The 24224-nt window shown below is 44.8% G+C and overlaps 1 protein-coding gene across 1 annotated transcript; it reads right to left on the minus strand.

Annotated features, from left to right (window-relative positions):
- Window positions 1-3674: 3674 nt before the first annotated feature.
- T265_10207 (hypothetical protein) lies at window positions 3675-23375 on the minus strand (the record flags this gene model as incomplete). Its single annotated transcript, XM_009176513.1, has 11 exons — window positions 3675-4079; window positions 4932-5053; window positions 7197-7697; window positions 8967-9259; window positions 15222-15377; window positions 16225-16290; window positions 16790-16932; window positions 17296-17368; window positions 18900-18974; window positions 23039-23112; window positions 23196-23375. The coding sequence occupies 11 exons, from the start codon at window positions 23263-23265 to the stop codon at window positions 3802-3804; spliced, it is 1851 nt and encodes a 616-aa protein (XP_009174777.1).
- Window positions 23376-24224: the final 849 nt, after the last annotated feature.

Below are 24224 nucleotides of genomic sequence, written 5' to 3' on the forward strand. Positions count from 1 at the left end.
TCATTGCTCGAGATTCAATCTATACTAAGAGAAGTTCACTACAACAGAGAAAAACAATGGAACTCGTGGGAACTCTGGAGTCCGTGGGCTATCGAAAGTTAATACACTGAATCGTAGGAATAAACATTGTATAATCTCCCATACAGAGAGTGGAAGTACAGCAATCCTGTTCTAGATGTCGTATATATCGCGAGCTTGCAGCCATACAAACACTAGTATAAAGCGAAACAATATCAAAAACTGGCAGGTTTCATCGTCACTAACAGCTAACCTGTTTATCGCCTGCGCAGCATCTTTCGAGTCAGATTTTCGAGTAACCTTATTACTTTGAAGTGGTTTTGGTTTTGCCGCGAGTTGTTTAGTATATTCGTATGTAGGATCCATACTAGAACGTATTAGAGTGCCTCGTTTGCGCATTTTTGGTGGCCTTCGAAATATGGCTTTTTCGACGTGAGTGCCAGATAAAACCGTAGGCTGGATGCTACGAAGTTGTAGAATTTACAGTCATTGACATGTGGATTGTCTTGCCCTGTTTCGAACGTCTAAGACCACTCAATTCACTTTTCGTGAGATCAAGGCTGGTTGGCTTTGTTTCTCAAGAATTCTCTCATCCTGCACCATACTTCGTTAGCCCGCACTGGTGGCAGTCTGTTAGTTTTGTGGCTCTTCCAGTGTCAAAGCCATCCGAGCGGTGAAAAAACTCAGGGTTTTTATAGTACGGATCTTTGATCTCCATAGGGATTTCTGTTACACAGGTTCAGCGCAGCCTCAGTTGGGAAATGCACCGCCGGCTACTGATTTTTCGAACTTGCTGATTGACGATTTAACTGTACAGGGTGTTTCATGACTGCCTGCAAAGGAACGTTCGAATCAGTGAATGGAAACGGAACTCCTGGATCGCCCCAGGAAACGCCGGCGTATTAAGCAAACTGGAGTGTACCGCCTCGATCACGATTCATGTGTTAACTGCACAGAAATACCGTGATAATCAGCGATCATTCCTATAAGATCCAGATCTGATAGCGTTGGGCACTCGGCCCTTTGGTCCGACCTGATTCATCAGACAAATGCCAGTCACACAAGAGAGACCCCGCGTAACACAGTAACTCTGTCCCAAGGTTAGGTGTCAAAACTGCACACACCACACTCGCAAGTGGCAGGGCACACGTGACAGTTGCATCTATTATATGCGTTGCGTATTCATTAGCATTTCTATTATGAAGCGCGAACATAGGGTGCATAAACTGCTCCAAAACCGTCGAATGCATTTCATTAAGGAAGATAAGTCATCACGGAGACGTAGTTCCGTAAGATAAAAACGATGCTTGTTGCGAACTCAAGATATACGATGGTATCGCGCAGCTTTATCTCACCTTACATCGATATTTCAACCGTGTGGTACAGTTTGAGTATATCCGAGACTAGATTATAGGCTGTCATGCCCAGTGAAAAGTTCAGTACTGTGGCTGGTTAGCACACCGGCCCTACCGTTGTTTTTTGGAGTGATATTTTACTAGTTAACCAGGGTCATTGGCATGACTCTTCTGTTATGGTACCCCCGTTTACCAGCCAATCAGCAACTTGGGGAATGTTTTTGGTTCCGAAAGGAGTGTTGGCCTTTCGAGGAAGGGAATGCAGTATAGTCGACCGAGATGATTACCGTTTGATGGAAGAGGCTCTCGATAGTAGAGTACTGTACCAAGCTACTAATTGCGGACTGCAGCGCGAAGTACACACCATGCGTCGAATGCCCACCCTTGAAGAAGCCCAATAACCACTTTCCGTACGGCAGCTAAACATTAGTACTGAGCACTTCTGCGATGTGGTTGATGATGATAACCGAGATTTGACAGCAAACTATCACTTCAGCCGATGTAACTGGAACGGACTCCTGAAGACCTAAACCGAGTCACATAGCAGCCTGAGTTATGTGGAGGATAGCGACACAAAATTACAGGATCATCAACAACAACGCGAACAGATGGAACCGGATGATCTTTATTCAGACGCGGACGGATCCCATCGGAAAACAACCTAACAATTTACATGTAGCGAGACGGCTTAGTGGTTAGAGCGCGAATTTACTGACCAGAAGGTCCGTGGTTCGAACACGAGGGCTGGGATGCTGCCAGGACACTGTTAGTGCTCTAGTTGTAACGTTATTAAGTTGGTTATCAGAAGGTAACAAGCACTAACAAATGTCTGTCCTACTAGAATGTAACGAATACAATAGTTAGGTGCACTTGATAAAAGTAGATGCAATGCAAAAAGTGGAATTGGCCAAAGTGACTTATCGTTTGAGGACACTTGTTGAGAGTTCCTGTGTAAAGTTTCCGACGCGGGACGTGTCTTCTCTGCAGTATAGCTGCTAGATGTGTTGAAGTTCATAAGCCTGGCGCGTTACGCAAGTGGTAGCCGCGTAAACAAAAATGGATGAGAATTTGTAGTGTACAAGTTGTCGACCAAGGTTGCAAGTGGGAAAGGAATTGTCACATGGTTTGAGAGTTTGTGGTGCGTGATCTGTTAAGTGATCTCTACATCACTCACACATAGACAGGAGGACGATTAGGGTCCTCAACCAAAGCCTTTGGCTTCAAAGCCTAACCGCAAGATAGCGGTGTTTGATGGCAAACGCAAGTACATTTTTTTTTACGGAACACGTCGCCACACATGTTCCAAACCCCAACCTGAAGGGCGGATAGACTACGTTCGTCATGGTATGAGAGACTGTCGTGCGGACACTCCCAATATAGGTCTATGGGTCGCCGAGCTACACAAACCGCCACACCATGGTAAGGTTGTCTTTTCGTGACGGACCGAAATGGTGCTACAGCTGAATGTAGCGTAAAAATGCCGAAAGGTGCAAGTGACAAAAGTATAGAACTGCCACCTCATTGAAAGATTGTGATGATAATTTTCGCTCGTTGCGCCTCACGTTTTGTGAATTACTCTTGTAATGAGTGTATAGATGACGTTTTGACTGATACCCAATGGACAGGACAGTTCGACGAGAACGTTGATGCTGACACTATTTAATATCCCGCACGCAACATCACTTTGAAACGCGTTCTAGTCGCATCGTTCAATCTCACCGATAGAGAAATGTCTTAGAGGTCTTCTCAGAGCTCATTTAACTTTCAACATGGTGGCTGATCAAACTGTTTGTCTCAGTGTGAAATCCAACGAGGTGTTCCGACTGAAATTTCACTACGTACAGACAGCATCTGCCTCAAATCCGATCAGTTATTAAATGAGAAAAGACTCTTCCTCGATTCACCTCTTCGGGGCATACGGTCTTGAGGGACATCATGAGTGATAAAGAACAGGAAGAAACTTTTCTCTTTCACGCAGAGCTCCAATATTCTTGGCTTAGTTGTCCGCGTCTCGCCTAGACGACTGCGATAGGCACTGCAAAGCTGTCTGGGTACGTTCAAAAATATTACTAGCGATTTTATTGCGGAAGAATCGAACAGATCTCGAGTTGACAAATATGGCCAACAGTATCGAACCTGGACTCAAAACGGCTTGTTGTCCCAGGATTACACAAATTAGTGAGCTGAATGCGCCAATCGGTGATCACGAGTTGCACGTCAGCTTGACAACTAATTGAAATGAACTTTAATGCCACCTCATTCACCCGTACAAAGCCGGGATGTATAAACTGAAACCGCAAACGCCGTTCAAGGGTTTATTCACAGTGAGAAGAAACGGAGGCGATTTCATGTAAGCGACAGGTAAAGTTAACATAGTCTATGGGGTTTTGAAAGACAGTTGGAAAAGTAGAAAAATAACTCCCAAAAGTCAGAATCTTCTTTGTCGCTGTCGTCGTTGTCCCCAGTTCGACCCAGATCGACTGCCGAAGGTAGAGAGTCCTGAACAAGTTCGTTTCAGCCCTGACCCCATTCGACTGTGCAGGGAGGTCTCAGTAGAGCGACTGGCTAGAATGCCTGGAGGAATGAGTGAGCGCTGAGTTGCTGAGCTAGGTCGAAGTAAGGCCACTCCGCCGATTGGCGCATTCTCCAGCTGTCTTAGGGCCAACTCAATTTTGCGTATTTGCGCCCGTTTGTCGGCCCCTGAAGCTGTGTAAGGTCCGGACAAAAGAACGGAATAACTGTTCAATTAGTGAGAACGTAAACATAGAATACTCCTTAACAAGAAAAGTCATTTGAATAGAACAAACCCTGTAGACCAAGTAGTTTAAGATAAATCCGATGTAACTTGAAAAATAAGCCGAGGCTAGGATACGGTCGGTTGAGGCGAGAATTACGATCAAATTCTTTTCTCGCCTGCGTTTCAACTTCTGATTCCATTTCTATCAGCCACCAATGCCGAGATTGAGCAGTCGTGGGTCTGTCAAGTTCCAATTTCAGTTTGTCAGCAACGGTTGCATTCGGTACACCTTCGTTCACACACAGGATAGTCAAGCCTTACACATTTCAAGTTAAACCGTGTGATTGTCTACCCAGAATAGCGGGGAAAGGGTACTCATATACAGGCTGTTTCGGTCTACTTTATGAGTGGGAACTGAAAACATATGGGCGTTGAAGGCGACTGCGTCAATCATGATGATTCCCGCGTCAATCATCTGAACTGATAGTTGAGATACAGCTACCTTTGGTTTGACTGCAACCAAGGCCATCTGTCGATTCTCAGGTATTGGTTGGTTATAACCTTATGGACTGACCTATTGAAGGTAATTCGTTGAGAAACTGTCAGGCAGTCTAGAGAAAAATGTTTTCTACATAACGCACTTTGGTTTGACTGCAACCAAGGCCATCTGTCGATTCTCAGGTATTGGTTGGTTATAACCTTATGGACTGACCTATTGAAGGTAGGTCGTTGAGAAACTGTCAGGCAGTCTACAGACAAATGTTTTCTAACATAACGCACTCATAAATAAATATAAGAACCTTGGAGAACTATAAACTTACATGTAGTTGCCTTGCAACCAGAGGTACCTAACATTACAGAGGGACTGGTTGATCCGATCGGCCGAAAAGAGGTAGCGTTTGAAGTTCCGGTGGCGACGTCCGTGTTAGAAATCAAAGGAGAACTACAGAAGGGATAATAAAATTTAGTGAATTAGGAAGTAAATATGCGAGGCAACAGGTGGCCAAACATAAACTGAGCGCGAAACCACGATGATTTCTCGGGGGAAGCTTGAGACCAAGCTATATCAGATAAAGAACATCCGCAAGCTTGCCATAGTTGCCGTCCCTGAATGTGATGCGACTGATCTACTTGCCGGTTACTGTGACTACTCCGAAATGATTGATCATATCAGCTACATAAGACTGATTCCGAACAGTAGACCATGCAACGGTTGTAAGGTCAACGCCTACCACCACCATCCTGCATCTGTTAGTGAAAAGGTTGGCAGTGACACATTCGGGAGCTGGATAGCAGTAAAATGTCCCAAATGAGTGCGAAATGCCCACAATGACAAAAACATGGACAATTGATGTCCAGTTGATCGATTTCAGTTGCTAAGGTGTGAAATTTTTCATTTGGTTAGGTTGAAATCTGACGGCACAATTTAACAAGGGAGTAACTCAATCAGTTGCGCCACGGGCTCCCTGGGTTGTAGCAAAGGATGTTAGTATTCAAAACGAATTGGTCGGATGGCAGGAGATTCTGACCAGTACTAAATTACAGGGAAAATGACTACGAAAACGAGAATTGTCGAAAACAAGAACGGAGAGTTCCACAACCAGATCAGAAGGCCCACTCCTTCGATTTCTAAGAGTGGAAGGAATACGGATGACTAGGTAATCGCCCGAACACTGTGCATGGGCTAGGTCATAGAAAGAAAAAAAGAGCGATATTACTCTAATTTAAGGCAGCAGTTCTCGACCCAAGGTTCCTCCTTAGGCAGATTCGATGATGGTGTGGAAACCGGAGGCTTGCAGGCAAAAGCTCCTTCCGTGTTGGACGGCAGTCCGCTACTCGTGGCGTTCGGAACACGTGAGTTACTTATTGTTACCTTTGTTACCCTAATGATAACGTATGTTCCTGTCCTGTTCTTAGTCCTATCCCTGGACACCCCACAGAATATCCCTGAGCGTTGTGTTTCCGCGCAATCCTTAAACTCCAGTGTTTCCAATGCTCGATTTTGACAGTAATCCAAATGAATCCTGCTGTGACCACACACAGAAGTAAGGACACCATGAACGGTGACACGACAGGAAGGGTAGTAGAATCGACGCTCCTATTCGTCTTCTGGCGTTTTTATCACGACGTGTTCACCGTTGGGACAAATCAGTGGAGTAGAAACCAGTTACCAAAAACAATTTGCAAGTAGAGTAAAGCAGAAGTTCATTGGATAACAAATTCGTTTAGCCAGTGGGAATGGAGTTGAACATTGTAGGTTTCCGGAGGCGAGCCGTTCGAAACCACCGAACATCGTGTCGATGGCCATCTACGGACCAAAAGAAGAAATGCCTTGATTGATCAGAACAACGGCCGATCAGACTATCAGACTATTTTCAGCTCGGCGCTTCTCGCCTCATCACGAGGATTCTGGCTTGACCTTGTGGAAAATTCTGTGGCCACTATCAGTACAGCAGTAGCAGCCCTTTTTCATTTCCATTACGGGCTGTCTCAAGCTACTGTGACTTACGGTGCACTGTAGTGGGCAGAACAGTAAACCAAGAATCAACACTGGACTTGCAAGACACTACAACAGATGTAAAGTGAACTGGGGACGCTCACTGTATAGTTAATCATAAACTGGGTCTCATGCGTATATGCAAGAGGATAAAGAGATACCTGCAACCTTGATGACTGCCATTCGTAAGGTCAGTCACCAGGACTCGGGAGGTAGTGCAAAAAGCGCGCGGAAAACAAGACCAATTTACATTTCTTCATGTTAAGATTTCTCAAGCAACACAGAATTCTTGGGTTGACATGCGTCAGAATCGACTACCTCTGAAACACTTCAATTCAACGTCGAAACTAAGGCTACTTCAACCTGAGTTTATTATTCGATTTTCTATGAGAACCGAGACGAAAAGTATGGAAGAATGAGCTTTAACAGTTATTAGGGTTGGAAATATCCATTTCGTACGTCGTAATTATCTAATATTCTGATAAGCCGCTGACACAAAATGATGGTCAGAAAAACATACAACGAATAAAAGTTAATGATGGTGCCCAGATGAAACTGAGCTGAGTGGGCAAAAGAAATGGGAACTAACAATGTGGGGGTGATAGTTGGGGCCGGTTTGATTGTATCCACCGAGGGATCTTGAGTTCCACTGGTTTGGTCTGGAACCTGCGCTAAGCGAGCAGCTAGCTCAGCCTCACGGAGCTTAGCTTGTTCAGCAATCCACAAACCCATAGCTTCTTTGTTTGCAAGCTGTATCATGGTAAGTTCATCGCGCGTGGGATGGGCCTGGCGAGCAACCAATGTGTGGCCGTGAAAATTCGAGTGGGCAAAAGAAATGGGAACTAACAATGTGGGGGTGATAGTTGGGGCCGGTTTGATTGTATCCACCGAGGGATCTTGAGTTCCACTGGTTTGGTCTGGAACCTGCGCTAAGCGAGCAGCTAGCTCAGCCTCACGGAGCTTAGCTTGTTCAGCAATCCACAAACCCATAGCTTCTTTGTTTGCAAGCTGTATCATGGTAAGTTCATCGCGCGTGGGATGAGCCTGGCGAGCAACCAATGTGTAGCCGTGAAAATTCAGACCATCCAACCTGAAAGAGAAAAAAAAGAAAACTTAGGAATATGGATAGAACATTCTGTTCGCCGACAGACCAATCACACGCAACTAGGTATGGCCAATCAGGGAACAGCTCAAACCCAACCAATTAAGCAACTTGTGTAGTGAATGAATGGCTACATTTTGCGTTCAGCGATCGAAAAATCGACCAAACTCTATTGTCGATCGGTCAGTTCTCACCGATGTGAGGAAATCCCATCAGTTGGACGACAACACTTCGTATTGCGTGATTCCATTCAGGAGTAGGTAAGGTCTAAAACATCCAAAGCCGGGGTTTTGTACAAGAGTGTAGTCCATGACCAGTCAGGAATGAAGATACATGGTACTCCTATTCGCCACACTACCTCCTAAAATGTAAGTATAAAAAACTATTTCAAGTAGAAATCGATTTCGGCACGCTATGAAGACTCGAAAACCTCGGCCCTACACATGGCAAATACTCCCTATTGAGTTAATCTTAATTGTTATAAAAATCAGTCTGTCGGTGAAACTCAAGCAGCTTTGTGGCCGTCAATTTCGAAACCGTCCGTATTTCCCCTCGACTTTGGTGATAAAAAAAAACAGAGGCGGGATCAAAACATACATCAGCGAGGTAGTCACAGTAGCAGTGATTGAATCAGGAAGCAGGGGCGAATGTGAGTGGAACAGGGGAGCGGGATGTCAGCAGAAAAGCCTCAAACATCACAACGTTACACGCTCTCGTGGTTCGAGAGCTTGAAAGGTGCGGAACTGGTAGCAGGGAGCTCCGTGGATGCAACCCACCCCTTGCTTTTCGGTTGTCCGTACGTACGGATTAAGAAGCCTGACAGTATCTTGACCCGAGTGTCTCCTTCGAGCTGCACAGCAGACACGCGCTAAGAGAGTGCCACAGATGAGCAATTACCTATCTTTACTATGTTCGTACGGCCCGATAACTTACGATCAAGCTCGGATACCTATTCAGAAAATCAAACAAGACACATGATGTTCATGTCCACTCCCTACAGGGAAGAGACAAAACCGCTTGCTTCTTGGTGTTCACTCTTTTGGAGCACGAAAAAAATGTTACACAAATATCTCGTTGACTGAAACAACGCTCTTCCCAGCTTACCACATACAGTGTAAGTGCGGAACATCGAACAAAAGATGAAGATACCTCTTCCGGCAGTAATGATGATGATGAGTGAAATCTTGCCTCAAAGCAGACGATTGTAAGGCTGTTTTCTCCTCAGAGAGGACGCAGTGTATGTCCTGGCCAACTTACCCTTTGAGGGCCTTTTCTGCGTCTTCAAGCGACTTGTAGGTGATGAAACAGTAGCCTACCGTGGAACCACGTGCATCACCAAATTTGTGTACCGGAAAGTAGAAATCAGCCAACTGACCGAACTGACGTGTCAGTTGCAGTACTGCATATTCGGTAGTCTTCGGAGGCAACCCACCAAGCCAAAGGCGGAGCGGGTCTTGGGTGGATGTGTCGTCGAGAGATGGCCGAGAACTGGATAGCAGCTCGGTGGTCTGAAAGGAGGATGAGAGAGGATATTCAGGATTCACCATAAACTTTGAAACCATATGATATATATCAACTCAGTGGAACAGCTTGAAAAACGTCGGAGAGTGACACAGACTACTTTCTAGGTGGATGATGCGGTTCGATAAATGTCGGGCGATGAAAAGATCACTTTATCAGACAATGTTTGTCAGACGAATAGGGCAATCAGATGACCTGCCAAGGCTAGCAACCTCCCTGAGGAAAGTCTACAGGATCTAAGTTGGAACACAACATTAAGTGGCTTGTACATAACTTTCCAATGCACAAAATCCCGACAAGCCGATAGATTTCCTTGCAGTCCAGGTAACAGCCCAGTTAAATGAGACCCCTGATAATGCTAAGAACATTACGCATGAGTTAGTGATTAACAGAATGTATCACCAAATGATTTAGTTTCCTCTGATATTTGAAGCCACTGTGGGCACAGAACCATCGCTCCACTAGCCACACTTTCGCACCTAGGTCATTATATTGTTACACAGTATATTCATGCTTAATAAGATTCCGCGATGACGGAACCGTTCACTCCCGGTGCTTGATTTTTTCGGAAAATTCCCACTGTAACTTCCACCATCTCATATCCATAGGCTGCCACTGGACGAGACAAGAATGTAGCATACTTCGAAATTATATTCGGCGATGTTCCACTGCTTTGACGTAGTATCCAGCGGACGGACAACACAGATGGGTATATGAATGCTTCAGCGACCATAGACACGATCTTAGTGCACAATTACGACTAAGAACGTATGTTCTTAGAGAAGGAAAATGGGGAGATGGTTTCATACCCAGTTAATACCATAAGTTGCAATTCAATTTTCAGTACCTTACCCAGAATGGAATCGGTTCAGTCTGGCGGTGGCACAAACATTTCCTTCAAAAGGTATGCAGGTAACTATTCCTCACAGAACTACTTCATTTGGCTTACCTGCATTAATAACCGGACCCCGGAATTCCATCTGTTCCTGTAAAACTGCATGCATGTAACATATGCAGCATGGGCTGCAATACGCTAGTGCTGGAACCCGGTGCTTAACTGCCACAGAACCACGAAAGAAGACCCAGGTACAATTGAAGGTCAAAGATTTACCTCAAAGGTGTCACGGATGAGACGGTTAAAACCAATGAAATAAACACACCTGGCCATCGCACTTGAGTAAGACGGTATAGGCGGGACCGGCCAAGCACATGACAGAGAGGCAGTTCGACGAGGAGGTGAAAGGGCACATGTCACTGGGATCATGTCACACGCAAGGGGAATCACGTGGATTGCAACTAGGGAGACGTGAAGACCCTCCAATACATTCAATTCGCGTCGTCACATCATCACCTGTCCCCAACAAGCCTTTCTGTAACAAAGGTTTGTGGTAGAAAGCACAGCTTTCTTTGGTAGACACTGGCTTCATATAGGTGGCGTATGTCTCAAGCTTCGTGTAACACAATCGGTCCGAACCTATCACCACTTAGTCGTAGACTGCTCACAGCCAGTTAACGCTTGCTATGCTGTGAAGAATACTGATTAATACTGGCCCAGTAACCAGTACGGACTGTGCCTATATCGACTGGGTGACTTTGACGTTGAAGTCTTGCGGATCGCCTTGATGTTGCAGCATCTTTTAACCAACTTCGGTAAACGTCTCTTTTTATATGATTGACCTCTTCAATCACTTCATATAGATTCGTTTGCTATTCCGAGTGGTGAACGTTCACCATGTACGCATGACACCCTCAAGGCAGACTTACATGCAGAGATCCAGATCACCTGCAGGTGTCACTGTGTTGAAGTATGGCTTTTGCTGAGCCATCGGACTTCAGTTCTAGGCTTTTTCTATAGGTGCCTAAAGTACTATCCGTGTTCTCTGCCGTCACCCTGTCGGGTGTAGATGCAGTCGGCGGGTTTCTATCTCACGGAACTCTTTCATATGGCTTCCGAGTGTTGTGCCGAGGGTATACTCAATGGCTTCTCGTAAATAAAGAAGTCGATGATATTCTTTGTGGTGCATATTTTCTAAGTGTGACGTCGTCATGTCTGTTTCTACACGTCTTTAGAGCAGCGTGTCCTATCAATGCCAGCAAGAATCCAGTGATGGATGCTTGGTTGTCATGTGGCTTACAAAAAAGGAATACGCAGAATAGTTATCTCCGTAATTCGAAACACACTTTCTTGCCTTTAAGATCAAACTCGTGTCTCGCACATACGCTAGCTCTGCAAGAGATCTGAGCTAAAGCTATCCACAACAGTTGGCATCAAGTAACGGGCGCGACTTTCTTCAAACACCGAGCAAAAGAACTGCACCAACATCAGATGGGTGACAGCTCCTATGAGTGTCAATTTATCCAGGAGAGAAAACAACGAAAGTCGCCAGGCGAACAATAGCGGTTGTTTCCAAAAAAACTGGATATTAAGAGGTGATAGATTCCGTAAAACTGCATGCTAAAGCATTGGTATAATGACAACGAAAAGCTGTGTAAGTCGAAAGTTGACGGATCTATCGACAGTAACACAGGAATTTCAAGTGTCGTCCGATGAAGATGGATAGGTTCCGAAGTTTACCAGCAGGGCGCCACATCGGAAGTATTTTCAACTGCGGCAAACCAGCGCTACTTGGTCGAGAAACTACTCACGGAAGTTTAACGATGAGTGAATGGAGTTTTTTTATGAAAACTCACCGATCCTACGATAAAAACTCCTTACCAAGTACATTTCCTCTCCCTGGCACTTATATAGGAATCGGAGATTTGAGTAATAGTTCAATGATAAATATACTGAGGTGATCAGACGAGAACCGGTGTTTCCAACATGGTATAGTCGCGGCTTCCTTCGGGTGGCATGGCGAGGTGGTACACCTGTACGATACGATTAGTGATACTGAGGAGGGTGGGTGTAAGACCAATATATGCGGTAAACTCACACCGTACGCCCGAAATCTTCCACCAGAGTTGGCGTACGGAGAGAAGTTTTGGTAAAAACCAACAGTGGATTAGGTTTGGTCACCAAAATACTACCAGTCTAGGGCGACTGACGGAATCAAAATCATATGTGGAAGTACTAGAGATAGAGTAAGTGCAACGTTCAAGACAAGGACCGCATAATGAAGATAGATTGCAACTGGTCTGTTGGTCAAACTGAATGGTGAGGCATGGTGTTTGGTTCACCGATACAAGCCAATAGTTAGGGGTACGCGCTATCGTCCGAGTACCGCGTAGAAGACAACGTGACGTTCAGCGAGGACCAGACGTTAGCATCACCAAGACGTTCTATCGCTGCCTTACATCCATAGTTTTTACGGAATTCTCCAACATAAAACCGCTTTTGGTTATAGTAGCACAACCGGGAAATCAGAAACAGAACATCACCAGTGTTCACAAACGCAGAAGAGATGTATCATATGAGAAGACAAAGAACAAAGTCTAAGGATTTTATTTGACAATGTCTGAATAAAACAAATACAGTAGCATTTTCGGCATCGAATAGGAATGCAAAGGCACACAGTAATCGGAAAGCAAGAGAACGACCTCTTGGGAATTGCACATAGATAGACGGCCATCGCGGGTCAAATGCAAGATCTGAAGTCAAGTTTTGTAGGTTGGTAATTTGTGCTTCGATTTCTTTGAGTGGACTGGAGACCGTTTATCCGAATCGGGCTGTAAAGAACGGTATACAGTATGGAGTGAACTAGCAACGGAGAGGCAGATAGGATACGAACAATAAAGAGCTCAAAACACCTGTCACCGATAAACGGATCCAGGAAAACAGAAGTTGGCATACAGTAACCAGATGAACTGAAAATTCAAGATCTGACGGCAAACGCTTTTAAAGCCCATCCCAGATGCAAAACATGGAGTCATCCAAATAGATGTGTACATATTTCCAGTCGTTGGAAATGTTAAAAAACCGAGTGATTTTTCCCAACAACACTTCTACAGTGACGTGAACGCTTGCCAAGTTCGAGCATAAAAACATAGACTACTTGACGAGGTGGTCAGAAAGCAACCTGCCTTTCCATTATCCGATCTGGACTTGGTGATATCCCAGCCATTGTGTTTTCTTCCGGTTGCAAAGCAGCTCTACACATCGAGACAGCGCAACATGCGCGAGGCTCTATCGGTTCACACAGCACACGAGAAGCGCGATGATTGAGATACTGGCAGGTTCCCAAGACCTAGAAAGGTGCAGTTGAGAGGCCAGATACTAAAACAGATCCAGCTCGAGATAACGCAGCAGTTAAGGTGCGAGCTTACTGACCGGAAATTCCATGGTTCAAACCCAACCTCCGCACCTCGACTGCTACTAGCTAGGCTTGGGTAAACCAGCAGTATCTTAGCCTTCGTACTTCCTTCGGGTGGCATGACAGCTAGGCACCGAGAGTGCTAAACTGGATAATTCCATTTTTCATTTCATTACTTCAAAATAGCTCGAGCTGGAATAATGTTCATTAACCTTGATTGGCAATCCAAACAAGGTTCTGAATTCCAGAAGGCTTTTCAATAGGACTGAAACACCCACAGTTATTTTGATGACGACCATGGGGATCGAACCCCGTTCCATAGATCAACTGTGAGCTGTGTATAAAAGGTAAGTTATCTGTTACGGTTTCGAAACTTGGAGGACTAGGAAAGCTATGACCATTCCAGTTGTCCAGTGGAAAGTGAAATCGGGCAACCCCGCAGTGAGAGCGATAGCTTTGATAAAGGAACACCATGAACTCAGCCATGTATTTCAGTGGTGTTGACCACTGATGTGTAGATTCCAAGAACTCTCATCTAGGAAGAAGGCATCCGTGAACCTAAATGAGTTTAGTAACTAGCACCTGTGCCCAGGTCATAAACTGTGCCTCTCGTTTGTTTCCATCCAACGCGGAGCCGGTTGTTGAGAGGTAGAAGGTCCCCCGATATGCAAAACATATGTTCTGGCCCATGACGTGTAACGACCTCGTTCGTCGCAGAAGACGTCCCTCCTCCTGAAGCCATCTGGCGTATCCCACCATCGCTAACGTGAGGCTCCCGTCAGGCTCGACCAATATTTCGGGCGAACGAATAGTCAAACACCGAAGTTTTCCGTGTATCTAATGTGCATAGAGGTACGGTTTCTGATCCATAAAACAGCACGAACCACAATGACGGAGTGGGCACTCCACCTTTGGTAAACAAACTGACGTCCCGCTGACGCCGTAGAGTTCACAGGTTGGCAAAAGATAAGCCTCAATCACCGGGGTTTCAGAAGATGTAATAGAAGTTATAAGTAGCATATTAGTCAAAAAGATGAAAATCAGTGGTGCGACAGGAATGCCTTGTCTTACACCACTTGATGAAACGAACTCAGGAGAAGGCCTACAGTGTAGCTGCCCACGATCACGAGGGCTGGCGTATGGTGCGGTTATTAGGGATGGATATTCAACAGGGCAACCTTTAATCACCAGACACTGTCATTATTTCTGACGACCAGCTAAAATGAGCTTTCAGATCACGAGAACCGACTATTTTTGGGCGTTCGAAAAGATGGCGTTGTTCAAGTAACTGACTCTAAACGAACATATGATTAATTCATCCTCGACAAGGATGAAACCCAGTTTCAAGATAATGTCGGAGAACAACTTCGATGTTACGACCACCAGAATGATACCATGAAAGATTTCATCCTTTCTAAGGACAACCACAGATAGTGACATATTAACCTCCTTGGGAAGTGCGACTTTCACTCATGCGGAAATAGTAGTAAAATAATCCGGGAGAAAGCCCTCATGAGTGGACCAATAAATCGTTTTCCATCAGAGAAAGGGAAAATACTTACCGCAATTCTATGAAAGTCCGATCTTTGGTTTAATGCAAGCATCACCAGCATGTGTTCTATCATTCTGTGTGTTAAGTATATGCTAACGTTTCCACCCACGCATTGTCTATATGCCTAGTATGTGAGGCTTGAAAGACTGCGTTCCTGTTCATCCACACTAAACAAACCTCCACACTTACGTTGGATCCCGGGTTAGGGAAAATTCCATTAGCTTCACAATAAGCCTGGGCGAGTTCCTTCGGGGACTCTGATGCAGTTAAGTTGTTCGATTCGGCCCAAGCCATGAGTTGTTTCTTGAAAGTCGCTTCCACTTCCTTGAGGTCTACAGCAAGCGCCTGAAGGGCAGGAGTGTACAGCGAAATGTTAGACAGCACCACATCTCGGTGACTAAACAAACAGATCTACAAGCAGCACAACAGACCGCCAAACTGCACGCGTTTGGACGGGGTAAAGACCAATCTACCGAAATCGCATGTGAATGGTTAACAGGACCATCTGATGAAACTTGATTGGTGTCAAAGAGTACTCTAGGCGGTTGCTAATGGGAACGGAACAACCAAACTGTCTGATTCATGCGAGACTCCGAAGGCATATCCAGAGTCCGTTTGAATAACAGTATTTCGAGTGCAGTCACCTTAATTATGGCACATGTCGGACTTAGCTCGTCTTGTTTTGGGGAGTTAAGTACATCGTGCGACCCCCAGCTAGGAAAGTAGTTCAAAACAAACAATTCACCAGTGTCAGTTCAGCTGCAGAAACAGGTATGATTGGCTCTGTCTGATCACACCGTTGACAAACTTATTATGACTGATAGAACCAATGGCTTACAAAACGCAAGAGGAGGGGAAAAATTGTGATATCATCACAATGATTCACAGTCGAACAGTAAACACCCAACCGTATTAAACCTTGAAGCAGCCAAAGCAGGTAAAGTGACAGGCGATTTGTCTACTATCTCCCGCATCCGAAAATCGATATGAAGCAAAGTGAAGAGCACACTGGTGGTGGACGATCCAAAACCAACATCCTGTGACAATTTACCGTGTAGTAGCTACCGCCAAACTGAATACAGCATCGCAGAGAAACTCCGGAATATGGTACCACGGGGTTGCGTTGAAGTTTTGCATAGAAATAACGCCAGGAGTAAAAGAAATATCGGCAAAAATGTTGCAGTCAACATACCTGCTTTTCCGCTTCTGTCACCTGAGTTTTCCATAGTTTGGCTGCCTCAGCTAGCTTGACGCCATTCTTCAGAAAGTCAAAATACAAAAGAACGCTTAACGAGACGCACGAAGAAACAGTCAGAAGAAGCAGTTATTGTCTACGACGGACAAAGCAGCCATCTTAAAAGACAGTGTCGTGTCATCATGACAAATTTCGCGCCAATTAGCGATGGGTACTTTTGGCTATGGAATTCATTCTGAGATTCCTAAGAACAGGACCTTGGGGATCGTCAACATCGAAACACAGTCATTAATCAGTAGTGGTAAATGGTCCTCAACTACCATACAACCATGCAGAAAGAATTAACAAGTAAGATGGAAACGGAGAACAAACACCTAACAGCGATGTGCCTATACTTTTCAGAGCGATTGAGATCAACAACTCTGAGCATAATGCAGAGGCAAGACTCCATCCGCGGAATTGATCCAAAGTTTGTTGTGAACCACATACAGCACAAGCCTAGCACGTAATCACAGAAAAGTGTTAGGTAAGCACTCCGGCTAAGAAATGACATAAAGCTCACCATCGGGATCATTTGCGTGCCATCTTCTCCGGCACCAGAAGAATCACGTGGGCCTAACCGAGGAAGACGTGAGGATTTCACAGCGCTCCAATCGATAGTAGCCGCTTTCATTTCCCGTTGCCAAGTTACCTCTCGGCTGTCTTCTGCAAACTTTTCGACAATAAGTTATTGGAGTGGAAAACGAGGCTTTTTCTGGTAGACGGTGGTCGGACATACGTATTCAATCCCTCAACCACCTTAACCTCATAAGTCTTATCTGCTACTCCAGTGATTCGACGCATTACCGAATTCTTGCTTAGGGTGTTTTAGTCAGTTATCCCTTGCTATACGACGTGTCAAATATGTGAAGACGTATGAGATCTTCAGACCGGAGGGGTTAATTTGCATTGACATGTAGGAGTAGGTCGCTTTGTACACACAATTCTTGAATCTCAGTGATATTCGTTCCAAGCACCTAAGGCGACGCAAGTTAGCGGATATTGCTCGCGCCTCGGTGACGTACTCACCGAGGCAGTTAGAGAGCGTGTTTTCGGTTGTGTAACGGGTACTTCCATTGAAGAATGTGTCCAGCACCAGAAGCTGCGTTGGTTGGGACATGTGTTACGTATGCCGAACCATCGTTTGCTGAAGAGAGTGCTGTTTTCCATGCCCAACTCAGAGTGGCGTAAACAGAGAGGTGGCCAACCCTTGACTTGGCAGAGGAGTATGAAGGAGATCACGAAACGCTTGGGTGCTGTCGGTGCTACTCGCCTTCCAGGATGGGGACCGCGTGATCCTCACTGTGCCTGGATGGAGACACTACAAGATATGGCTGCCAACCGATGTCAGTGGCGTTCTTGTTGTCAGTTTCTGTCCAGATTGCCTGAGTGAATGTTTGGAGGTGTAGGCACCTCGGAATGATTGTGTTAAGCTAGCACTAAGTCCCTCCCCCATCCACCTTTATTCTTTTCTTCACAATAAGGCTTTCAAATAAGTCATGGTTGTACGGCAGTGAAGCATCGGTGTTGAACACTGATGTCATGCTGTCGATGATGATGATGATGACCTAGGTGGTTTATGCAGCTGCCAAGATAAGTGAATCTATCAACAAGCGCAAGCTCCTTATTCTGAACTACCAGAGGAAAACATCAAAATGGGGATGCCCTGAAGTAACAACTTGTAATTTGAAGGTGCAAAGTGTATACGGAAAAACGTGGTCACTTCTAATATTCTATGTAGGACGCTGGGCAGGATTTAGTACGCAGTATCCTCAGTAGGTTAACTCCCCAAAAAGAGCGAAATATTCCATTTGCGTGCACGAGTGCAACATACACTTCTTGGTTGAACCATTTACTCCAACATCGATGAAAGTCCGCAAGCGTATGAACCGCATGAGGCGCATATTTTGTTCACAGGTGTATCGCAAAGCATTCCAGAACCTTATTGGGGCAGGCTTTGAAGAGCAACCGGAATATGGAATTTGCCTTTGAGTGAAAAAGAAGGGGAGGGGGATTTTCATGCTTACAAAAGTCGTGCAAAGACTTAAGATATACTCTTGAACAAGAACCGGAACTGCAGTACCCGAGACGCTACCATTACCGAAATTCTCGTTAAGCTCAAAGACAGTGTTGTAGGAATATGGCCCACCAGACGAATGGAGAAGACGCACCATCAGCAAGACACTTGAACTAATACAAAACCTTGCATAAATGGGTGCAACACGAAACAAGTGGGAAGACGTCAAACAAACAGGTATGATTCCGTCCATACAGTCCATTAGTTCACACAGTCGTTCCACTTAAAAATCACCTTTAATAGCAAACAACAGTGTTGACTGCTCGTAAGTGGGGCCTTTTGTAGAAGTACAAGAGGACCAGAGACACAAATTTCTAATCAACCGAAAGGTTATTCAAATCACACTATCTGGGAAGCCAATAGTGAGATACAAGTAGCTGGAGGATCTTTCACTGGTACCAGCCATTTCATTGGTTCCCAAACAGAATCGAGAGCATACACACAAATCTAATCTGTTTAGTACAGGTATCACCTCCAACGGGAGGAAATGATACCATATAATTGCAAAACCCATAAGTGGCGACGGAGAATAAGTTAAAACAAATAAAGAACTCACTTTTAATTGTCGTGCAAGGTAAAGTTTGTAGATAGATGTTGGAGGAGCTTTCGGCATACCCCTTAAGTAGCAGAACTAATAAGAAAGAGAGAAAATGAATCGAAAGTTGCTTTCTGAATAGCTGCATTGCATTAAACAGCCTCTCTTCCAACATCTACATAAAAGCGGACGAGAACGAACCACAATCCACACGGTTTATCTTACAGAGCGCTACTGACTAGTTCTGTTGAGCGGAATACTGAAGACAAAGATCAACACAGGTAGTACGGTTATCTCCAACGTAGGGAAAACACTGGAAATGCATCTGAACTGGATGTTAGATAGATAACCATACGAAATGGGGCTAGAATTATTTTGTCTGGTTTTGTGTCCACGGTTGTCCGGTAACTTATTCAGCCACCGCTGAATGTAGCAACACCTTTAGGCTGCAAGCACACCTCCATACTGGCCTCTCCAAACAAGCGAGAAAGGGATCTAACCTTCTTACAAATGACACTTATTTCGAAAGGTACCATGATAAAACACGTACTCAGAGTAGCGTCAAAAGCCTGCCCAGTTCAGAGCAGATCTACACACTGGTTGGATGTTGACTGTAGAAGAACTTACCTCAGAATCTACCTAATAAATATATACACACTCGAGGAACCCTACTATAGCAAGCTATTGGTAAAAATCGACGCAACGTATTGACATGAAAAAACAGCTGGAAAGGAACTGCGCGCAGAGACAAGTGACGCCACTTTCTGGTTCCTTGCCAGCACACAAAGTTACACGTTTCAAACGTTATCGTATCCAGTAATGGAAAAACATGAATTCGCGCATGTACATGCGTCAGACCGTCATCATCACCAGAGACAGCAACATCAATGTTGACACCCAGCGACAAAGTTGATCTAATTATATTTGAAGTCTTAGACTGAGAAGAAAAAATAGATGAGGGGGAGAACTTAGTGTTGGTCTGCCGCAAGCGTTCTGAAGTGTCTACAACATACGCAAGTAGAAGAGCAGATAAAAAGCTTGAACGCATCTGCATGTAAGACAGCAGCACTGACATTCTAAAGCATTCTTGCTCTTGTCAAGAGCAGTTGATAGGTATTGAATAGATACGGTAACGTAAACCGAGGCCAACTCTAAAAACCAACTCTCAACAGCGTACACAAAGTCTGTACTTTAGAAATCCAGTGTTGAGAGAAACAAAGATAAGTATTGATTTCGGAACCATTGGAAAAGTACGATTATTGATTATTTTAGTGATGATGATGATGATGATGATGATGATGATGATGATGATGATTATTGATAAGTGTGAGGGGCGGGTTTACTGCAAGGTTCGAAAACCTTAATCTGAGATTGCTCTCGAGAGGCCTTTATTCGATTAGGTGGAATATTCTGAAACTGCAAAACAGTCCTTGATGGAGCACTTGGAAAGCCTCAGATGAAGTTCTAACTAGGCTGATTTACCTGTTGATCGCTCTCGAACAACCCACCTGTCCTATAATGGGCGTTTGGATCTCATGAGCAAACAAACTTAATAACGTGTAAAAACGGCAAAGAGTAGGAAACTCTGGTAGTCTTGATCGAACTCAGTTCATTCACCAGAGCGTCACCAATAGGCTGCAATCTAAAGTCACAGTGCTGGTGACAATTATCATCACTGTTATTATCACCCATGAAAACTGCGTACTTGTACAGTACAAATAGCTACCACAGCCTCGTTCACAGATGATTTGGAGAGGTGGGGAGGTAGCTGCACATTGGAGGCGGGAGCTGACATAGTTGATGCCTAAATACGAGGTTGTCGGTGAGCGGATTGGAAGGGTAGCTATGCATTGAAGGCAATAGCCTGGATGCACGAGCGCCAATGAGGGCGCGAGTGCACCATGTCTGACAATGTCTCTAACCATTGATGTGTCCTGTTTCGGGATCCCCATCCTGGGAGACGGCATTACTCACGCAACTGAGTCTGCTGGTAATGGCTTTCGTACTTCGCTGCTAAGTCATTGTTTGACCGCTTCTGGCTCGTTTCTACCCTTCGCGTGGTTGTGCAAAAAGAGCCCTTCGATTGGCATACGCAGCACGCTGTCAAGCCAGCGCAACCTGTGCAGCGTGATAAGTTCATTTTTCGTGTGTGAGCTACTACTTCCAAAAACCATCAAAGCACTTCAGCATTGCTGGCTGATGACAAAATGAATGAATGAAGCTTTTTGAATTAGAACATTCACCAGGTTTCATTCCTTCGATAGTTCGCTTAGCTAGTTGACTTAGCAAAAACTCTAAGTCATTAATGTTACTTGTTAGATGCCATTCAGGAGGCAAAATGGCTCAAGTGGTTAGAGCGCGAATTTACTGACCAGAAGGTCCGTGGTTCGAACCCGACATCTGCCTCTCGATTTCCCCTGTCTAGGCTTGGACAACCTGGCAGCATCCAAACCTTCGTGCTTCCTTCGAGTAGCATGGCAGCTAGGTATAAGAAGGTTGTTACAGCTTAACAATTAGATGCCATTCACAGTAAACCACCGTGATTCGAGCGCCCTGGAGATGGAGTGGATCCCATTCACTTCATTGCTCACAACTCCCCAAACGGAAGGTCGGTGCAGAATGCGGATGCTCTACGTGGAAAGGGAAGTTTATTCTTCATTCACTTGTACCAACCCAGTGACTCAAACAAAATGGCATGAGATCACGGACGCGTATATGCTGTCAGACGATAAATCGTTCCGTACGAAGGGATCGGGCAACGCGACATGGCGACATGGCATTCACTGTTAGTTTTCCAACGCTTTCTTCGAACATTGTAGGAGTTTGAGTCATGAGGTCAAAAAGCCCAGTGAATGTGTTCGTACTTACGATACGTTTCTTACTGGGCTTAGAATGGGTGTCCTGTATGTATTCGTAAACAAGTATTTGAGGACCGAAACGGCTGTGTGGCCGGCTGTTTAGTGTCATCTCAGCAACCTGAGTTACACTGTGCTGAGTACTCCATTAGCCTCAATTCACTGAGTTCCACTGACTTCGGGCAATCAACTTAGAGTACGTTCCTGTCCTATCTGCGTTACTTTTAAAAGTGATGACCACGAAATGCTCCAAAAGGCACCCCATACAAAGCACTCTCCCTGCTATCCACTATCTTTCAACTTAAGCAACGTTGCAAAGGTCCCCACGAATTCGCATACCACAAGTTATCCGGCTAATTGTCTATGGACAGTGTTTACTGCTATCCACCTGCGGTAGCCACTTCTCTTTGGCCATTTCATGCCAATGTGATTAAATCCTCAACATCTGTTTGTTATTACTGCATACAGATCTAGTCCTTTGAACTGTCGCGTAGTTCTTTAGAGCTGAGGGGCACAGTCTTAATCCAGCAGTTATCGTCAAGCTACGGCTCGAGAGAGTTCACTGATTAGGGTGCGAACTTATTGACCAGAAGGTCCGTGGTTAGAACCCGTCTTATTATTATCTTGGCTGCTCTAGTCTAGGTTTGGGTGGCAAGGTAACTACGGCTGAACTACTCTTTTATTATTTCGTTGTGAATATCCACGTTGGTTGGGTAACTTTAAAGTCAGTGCTTCCACTGTGTTGTCATCATACACAAGGGTGAAACTTTCGACCAAATGACATATGAGATTTCATTAGTGCTGGTGTGGCAACGGAAACAAAACTTAATGTGTCCACTGAAAAGGTCACGAACACGCTGATCGAAGAGAACGGTAAAAACGTCAACGGATCTGCCGCACCGAACAGATGGAAGAAGCAGCCGAAGTAACGTTATGATTAGACCTACTCACCACCGCGTTCCTCAAAAGATGTTACTTTATTTCCGAAACTATGTACATATATTTAGCTTGTTGAACATTTTTAGTTAGTTGGAGCTGGTCTCTTCCTCTTGCGCACGTTTGGCATGAAAGTCCTATAAGCATTAGGATGGAGGAAAAGCCTCCTACAACGTCAGGTTCGTTGGACCAGTACAATAAACTAAAGTTAGCTATCCCAAAATGGATGACGCCATTATACCGCAGTTTGCTAAAGACTGCACCATCGCCAGGCGCCGCGGGTCACATGCATTCTGGGCATTGCGGGTGAGTAAAACAAAGTACTATCGCAGCCAGATACAAATGTGGAAGAACAAGAGGTAAACTTACTTTCAACATGTCAGACACTTTGTTCTGGGTAAAGGCTATCAGACTGGTGTGAAGCGATGCGAAGCTGTTCAAACCTAAATTAAAAGTAAAAGGTTTGAACATGAGAGTAGGCAACGAAATGCGAAACAATCTGGACGCATACGTACACTGAACATACCAAGCAGCTGGGGATACACGAGGCGTTTGGGAGCCAACAAGGAAAACAGTGTGAGATTTGAGCACTGCATATCGTGTCATCAAGTTAACATTATCAAAAGGGCTAAAAATCGAAAAGAATCACCAGATTAGAATTTGAGCAAGCAATGGCATCAGACTATATGGGAAATCTGATGACTCAAGCTAACTTTTACGATAAGCCTCCAAATAATGACTTGCCTAGATTTGATGAAATTTACCTGTGAGGGCTGTCTAATTGGGAGAGCATCATCTTATGGACCACTGCAACAAGGCCAAATGTGGCCCTCGTTGGGTTCTACTTGGATCAACAAGATTCCATCTACTTTTCACGGAATCTCTGCACTTCCAGTGGACCTAACTATACACTTGTTCAGACTGACGATGCCGCGACCAACGGATTTCGAGGAGAAACGTTCAAGAAGCAGAAAAATTCACTGCGAAACAATATTGATCAGCCGGACCAAAAAGTGGATTGTATTTCAGTGCGGCATAATAAACAGAAAAATAACCATCCGGTTGGCCACGGTCGTTCCAATCAACCAAAAAGAACTCCGATTTGCAAAGTACTCAGATGACCACCTGTTTGAATTCGCGTTACAGAGCGAAATTGCCAGTATTTTTTTTCACTAATCCCACAAGTAAATATTTAAGTGGACAAAGCACCATCATCATCGACAGCATGACATCAGTGTTGAACACCGATGCTTCACAAAGCAGTTCACGACGAAAACAATGTTCACTATCTGTGTTCGGGTGTTAGGCGGTGGAAAATCAATTAATGTCCCTCGTGAATGATCATTCAAGTGGGCTGTTTTGCACTGTTAAGAGCCTCACCCAGCTTCGATACAGAAAGGTATCTCATAGCTTTTCTTATGGCAGTGAAGCATCGGTGTTGAACACTGATGTCATGCTGTCGATGATGATGATGCATAGCTTTTCTCTCTTGTCAGCTAGTAGGTGCTGGGCACGTTTCACCCTGAATTTCTCCGGGATACTGTTATTACCCTCC

This window comes from Opisthorchis viverrini (assembly GCF_000715545.1).
Source record: "Opisthorchis viverrini unplaced genomic scaffold opera_v5_342, whole genome shotgun sequence".
Classification (NCBI taxonomy): Eukaryota; Metazoa; Platyhelminthes; class Trematoda; order Opisthorchiida; family Opisthorchiidae; genus Opisthorchis; species Opisthorchis viverrini.